This window comes from Diachasma alloeum, unplaced genomic scaffold (genome assembly GCF_001412515.2).
Source record: "Diachasma alloeum isolate Michigan unplaced genomic scaffold, Dall2.0 Dall_scaffold_00662, whole genome shotgun sequence".
Lineage (NCBI taxonomy): Eukaryota > Metazoa > Arthropoda > Insecta > Hymenoptera > Braconidae > Diachasma > Diachasma alloeum.
In genome coordinates this window covers 25372-32199 of record NW_021680794.1, presented here as the reverse complement: position 1 = coordinate 32199, position 6828 = coordinate 25372, and the positions used below count along the sequence as shown (strand labels likewise).

The 6828-nt window shown below is 38.5% G+C and overlaps 1 protein-coding gene across 1 annotated transcript in view; it reads left to right on the top strand.

Annotated features, from left to right (window-relative positions):
• Window positions 1-6828, top strand: part of LOC107044029 — a 28234-nt gene that overhangs the window by 20397 nt on the left and 1009 nt on the right. Inside the window, exons 2-3 of the mRNA XM_015265767.2 lie at window positions 3305-3512; window positions 3602-5274. Of these exons, the coding sequence (XP_015121253.1) occupies window positions 3330-3512; window positions 3602-5274 (1856 nt within the window). The 5' untranslated portion in view covers window positions 3305-3329. The remainder of the gene's footprint in view (window positions 1-3304; window positions 3513-3601; window positions 5275-6828) is intronic.

The following is a 6828-nucleotide window of genomic DNA, read 5'->3' as shown; positions in this document are numbered from 1 at the left end:
ATTTTATCCCTCATTTGTCCTCATTATTTAATTGCCCTAAATCCCCCTTTTAGGAAATAATATTAATTAAATATTGAACGGTCACAGCAGAAAATTTTTTAGGTGCATATAAAATTAGCTCATATTAAGCCGCAACGCTATTGTTTTCCGAACGGCATAAAGATGAAAACTTTTGGAATTATAACAAATTATCTGCTAATGATTTTTCAATTATCCAATGTCAAAACTGATTTTTTGCCACTTTTATGAATGAGATTCAGTTCATTTCTACATTTTAGTCAAAAGTATGTAAATGCGTCGTTTTGGGAAAAAAAACAAAAATTCAGAAAAAATTTTGTTTTGAAAAAAAATTGGTTTTTTCAAAATTTTTTGAAACGTAAAAAAATAGCTTCTAATGAACTCTAAATTATCCCGTAGTGAAAACGACAGTTTGTTCATTTTTTAACCATTTTTTCTGNAGTACGAGTTACCCCCCTCATTTTCCCTCTTGTCCCCACAATATTACCCTTCATACCCCCCAACGGTGAGCCTACATTCTTTTGTTTCTTCCCCATTTAGTTATTCTTCTTATATTTAGTTGCATTCCCTCGACACGACTAACTTCTCCCCTTTTTCTGCATTAGAGTCACTCCCCTTTTTACGTGTACAAAAGTTGCCTGGCCTTACCCATAACCCTAGATCCAAGTAAAAGGCATTTCAAACGTCTTACGATGATCTAATCTGTAAATTACTAGAAATATAGATATTTAGTTAATTTTATCCCTCATTTGTCCTCATTATTTAATTGCCCTAAATCCCCCTTTTAGGAAATAATATTAATTAAATATTGAACGGTCACAGCAGAAAATTTTTTAGGTGCATATAAAATTAGCTCATATTAAGCCGCAACGCTATTGTTTTCCGAACGGCATAAAGATGAAAACTTTTGGAATTATAACAAATTATCTGCTAATGATTTTTCAATTATCCAATGTCAAAACTGATTTTTTGCCACTTTTATGAATGAGATTCAGTTCATTTCTACATTTTAGTCAAAAGTATGTAAATGCGTCGTTTTGGGAAAAAAAACAAAAATTCAGAAAAAATTTTGTTTTGAAAAAAAATTGGTTTTTTCAAAATTTTTTGAAACGTAAAAAAATAGCTTCTAATGAACTCTAAATTATCCCGTAGTGAAAACGACAGTTTGTTCATTTTTTAACCATTTTTTCTGTTAACTTGCGGTAAGCTAGCATTGACGCCGTTTTTCCAAAAACTGGATTAGCTGAAATTCTTTTGAAAACGTAGAAAATTAGCTGTTAATTAGCTTTAAATTATCCGATATTGAAAATCAAATTCTATTGATTTTTTAAATAATTTTTCTGCTAACTTACAAAAAAGCTAGCAGAGACACGTTTTTTTTAAAAACGGTATTAGCAAAAAATTTTTTGAAGACATATAAAGTTAGCTCATAATAAGCTGCAAATTATCCAATATTGAAAATTCGATTCTGCTACTTTTGACTGCTAGGTTAACATAAGTCAATGCCATATTTTGAGAATACTTCGAATTTGATCTTTTCTATTGATCTTTTCTATAAACATTTGACAGAATCTGTCGACCCGATTTCCACTAGGCCACCTGAACCTACCCTGACAGATCGATCACGGGGTCCTCGATGATGGCTCAACAGGAGGTCGACTTGTTCACTCGATTGATGGTCGGTCGACTGTAGGTTAATCAGTAGTAGAGGGTTAGTCGATCGATGGTCGATTGCTGATCGATGGTTAGTCAATCGACGGTCAATGGTCAATTGTTGAACGATTGCTAGTCGATCGTTGGTTGATCAATCGAACCGTGGTTGACTAGCACTTGACTGCTTGAACAACTCGAGTGATTCGTCAGGGTACCAAAAAATGTTCAATGATAAAGTTGTCTCGAGGAAACGAACAATTTATGTCTGCAATTTCTGCCTGTATCTCCATTATTCACAAACATATCAAACAAAAACAGAATTAGAACAAAGAAATAAACACATTTCTCCACTTCAAACGCGAGTAACTCATTATCTGACTGACTTATCGCAACATGTTTTAGTCACGAAATTATTCATCTTTATAAGAAAAAAATTTTAATTCTGGCCATTTTCCGCTAGCTCTATTACTCATAAAGTTAGGGGAGGGTAGGGCAAAACGGACCAGGCGGGTAAAACGGACCGCAGGGCCAAACGGAGCGCTAGGGCAAAACGGGGTACTGACAGAAAATTGATAATTTTTGTTTTTGCTTCCGAATGGAAGCTTTGTAATCGTGATTTTTTTCGATTTCTCAATTTTGGGTGAAAATGCCTAGAAATGTCATGAAACGTGAAGAAACGATGTTTTTATTGACAAGTGTCTGTAATGTTGAAACTTGGTATGATTTTAGGTCTTATGGTAACAAAGTTTGAGATTCTGGATGAAGGAAATCGGACCAATAGTTTCGGAGATATTCAACTTTGTATGTGAAAACCTTTTGCTCAATATCTCAAAAACTATTGGTCCGCTTTCAATTTTTTTCGTCAAAATGTGCGTTTTGATGTCATGTATCTAGATCCAACAAAATATGGGTACCATCCCATTGAAATTTTTCGAGATATTGTCGTTTTTGTATGTTTTTTATGACATGGGTAAAAGTCAGGTAAACCTTTTCAAACGTTGGCTTCTAGTTAGGATTGTCAAGGAACATTCCTATATCAAATTTTAGGTCGATGTATTTGATAGTTCTTGAGATGAAACCATTCACCCAAAATTCTTGAGAAAAAAAAATTTGCGCATCTATATTTGTCCTTTTATTTTCACATCAGGATAACTGAGAAAGCCATATAGTATGAATATATGATTTTATTTTTTGAAAACAAGCATTGGGAACCATTCGGAAGCTTACTACCAATGAAATGGGTAAAAATGAAAATAGGAGAAAAAAAATGGTAGCAAGTAGCAGTCATATGTAATCCGTTAAATGGCTGCTGTTGCGCTGCTTGTCTAAACAAGAAAGAAATATAAAAATATCCGTTTTGTCTTTAGACATACAGACTCCTGGGAACTATTGGTTTTTCAAAGTCATTTGTGGTTTGAGGTGATTAGCAAATTTGATCAAATTGCGATTCAACGACGCTTTTTGTCTATAAAACCCTTGTGACGGTTACGATCCAAGAAACTCACTTTTAATTCAACACATTCAGTGTTCCTGATTTGAAAGGAAGAAAAAAAAATTGCCAATTTTCTGTCAGTGGTCCGTTTTACCCGCCTGGTCCGTTTTGCCCTACCCTCCCCTATTTATATTTTTATAGAAAAGTTTATGGAAATTGAGGAAACATGAAGATGGAGGTGGTGGTGTCATCGTCCGGGCGGTTTGGGGACCACGACACACCCTTCAAGAATGAAGAAATAAGGGAATGGTCGGGGGTAGATCAGATTACGGGGATGCTAGAGCAAGCCAGGATCGAGACTGGTCAGTGGCGAGCTTTCAACAATGGTTCTGCCCATTCCTATGGAAAAGTACGATTGAAGCTGGTGATTTCTTTAAACCTTCTCGGCCAACTGATTCCACCTGCAAATTCAATAAAAAAAATTCTCGACATTTTTAGATGGTGGATTCTCGTCAACGGAATAATGTCGACGGTACAGTCATTCAAAAGGCTCGTCGTCAAGTGGAAGTTTTGCAGAGTCAGGAGCCAGGCAGGCGTGTTCAGGTGGTCCGAGCATCTTACTGGTCATCCTCTAGAGTCACAGACAATCAAGGGCCTCCGTCTTTCCTCCATAAGCTCGAAAAATACCCATTCTTGAAGCGCAGCACTTCTGAGGACGATTTATCACTATTTCCTCTAGAAAATCCCCCAAAATCCCCAACCCCAAGTTTCACCCGAGCTTCAAAGCTCCGTAGATCCCTGCAGATCCCCACGCATCGTTCGAAAATTTCTCTTCCCGCATCGACTCTCCAAAAATCTCCACTGAGTCCCAAAAAATTACTAGAAAATCACTATATCCTCGAAAATTCCAAAAAAAGTCTAGAAAATCGATGTCCAAAAAATTCTCCGAAATTATGTGAAAATCATTACAGCTCAATCAATTCCCAAAAATCACTAGAGACTCACTTCAGCTCTGAAAATTCAGTCGAGAACCACTACATCCCCATATCGTCAACAATAACCCTGAAAGACCCGATGAAGTCTGAAATTTCAATAAAAAATTCATCCCTCAAATCTCAGCGATCTTCACATTTATCTCCGAAATTCCCGAGGTCTCAGGGTTCGCCCTCGAAGCCTCAAAGATCCCAAGTGACTGTCGTCAACCTGATAAATCCCCCGAAAACAAGTATAGTAACTCTGGGCTCTTCCGGAACTCCGGGGATCCCCGCTATCAGCCTCTCAAAAAAAAAAGTGGGATTTTGCAAAACAGAGATTCACTTCGCAGCGGACTCCGGAAAAGTCAACATCGTTGAGACGGATGGCAAGCCTCCGCCGACCAACAAATTCCGGCGCAGGCGAAAAACCCAGACTTTCTCTCCAAATCTACTCAAAAACAAAGATGGGGATCTGGGAATTTCTGGGGATACGGAAAAAAAAGTTTGGATCAATTCAGACCTCAATCCGAAGATTCACACGACAACAATTTGCCTCGGAGATGCGGGGATAGGAGGGGCTGTGGATAAAGTTGATTTTAGAACTAGAGGTGATCTGAAATCCCCTAAAGCTGTTTCCGAGATCATTTCTAGGAGAAATCTGGCCAATTTTGTTTCGCGGGATTCTGAAGATAACAAAGTCCTCTCCACTGTAGTCACCACCCACGAGTCCACAATTGCGAGAGTAGAGGAAAATATCTCAAGTGGAAAATCTCATGTTATTAGTGACAAAGAGTCCCTGGATGGGGCGGAAGACAAGAAGATCGATGAGACTGAGAAATCAGTGGAGAGTGACGAGGTGCAGCAAAAGAGTGGGGGTACGGCGACGAAAATAGTGGAGACTGATATGGTAGCGCCGCTTTATGTCAATGTATTTGGAAGAGTTCGGGACGCCTTTCCGGTTTACGAGAATTATCGGGTGGGGGGCGAGAAAAAGCAGAAGAGTGAGATGAAACGTCCAAAAGAGAAAGAGAGGGTTTTAAAAAAAAACAAAGCAATCAGTCCTAACAACGGGGTGAAGAGATACCCATTTGCGAAACGGGGATCACAGGGGAGTGGCTCAACTGGGGGAAGGTCTCAGAGGGATGTCGTCAAGGTGAAGAGCATCAAGAGACCTATCAGCGGGGATGGAACAATCAGGTGAGATAAAAATCTATCAAATTTATCATAGATGAATGCCTCAGAATAAAGCTGTGTAATTTTTCCAATTGCCAATGGTCTTCGTTCAATTCCCGGAGAAGTAGTAGTCCTTTTCTTAAAATTTTTCTTTTTCGGAGAAAAAATCAAGGGGTGTTAGAGATTAAATGATTATTTTAGCTTCTTCAGGAACTCGATATAATTAATATTGAGACCCAATAATCTCCAAATATGTAATGTAGATGACCAATTAACCCCTCACGTACGGGGCCTTTCTGATACCAAGTCTACCACACGCTCAATACTCTTCGCATCCCACATTTTCTGATGAATGAAAAATTATAAATAAAATATATAATTGAAGCTACAGTATTCACCTTCCCAATGGTATTAGTCCGATTGTATTATCGGCCATAGTTTCGGAAATATTCAATTTTGAAAAGAGCCGTGCGTTTTTGCATGGGTCGGTATGACATACCCTTTTCCGTTAGCCGATATTCTACGCCTGCCCCCATTCTTGACTGATACTTGCGCCGTAGATCACGCAGTAGCGCCAGGAGTTAATCAACTCAGTTCTGGCGCTTAATTCCATTGTTGCGATGGGATGCGGGAGAGGGGAATTCTATTATAAGGGAGCATTCAAATATTATGTCCCAGGTTTTTCGGAGATTTTAGACCCCCCCCCCCACCCGTCACAAGCGTGAACCCCCCTCCCCCCCTTATATATTACTTTATGTAGAGAACAATCTTTTATTTATTTTTTTTGTGCCAAAAAAAATCACGTGAATAATCAGTTCTTTCTTCGCTACTTTGTCAATATGTTAACTTATTATTAAAGCATTCAAATAATAATTCCTGTTTGCGAATCGTTTGGATATTTGAGAGAAAAAAAATTCTTCAAATAATTAGTCTCATCGGCAAGTCAAACGAATTTTCATTAAAATGAATGAACGATCATTTGAAAACCCTGGTACGAACAGACGCTGTTGATCAATGAACGCTTCGTCGCTCCATTTTTCATCTTCGTCATCTTCAATATCACATGTGACTGCCAAAGTTCCCTTTGACAGTTGACGGCAATTCGCATAGAACGCACATTTGGAATAACTTCCATGACACAACAATGTCGCTACTGCTCTTTCGAATTGCAGAGATATGTATAATAAACCTCACATTTTTAGCTTTGTTCCTAGGTTGATGGCCGATTTCTTTTTCGTGGAAGGGACGGATGAAAAATAGTACTTTTCGTCACTAGGCCGAAAGAAACATTTCTGACGAATATGAGTTTGCAACACGCGCCGAAGGGGAGAATTTCAATCATATGAGCTGGAAACGTTTTTTTCGGCCGGGTAACGAATATTATTTTTTGTCATTTGTCTGTAGACAGCGATTCACGGACGCATAGCGACCGTGAAACGCTGCCTTACGGACTAAGTGACAAAAAGATGCATTTCTAAAGTTTGAAATTGGAAAAACAATATGGCGTGACATCACAATCTAAGCAACACTCCTTCCCCCACCGTCACAGTCGTCACGAAATGCAGACTCTGCCCCCCC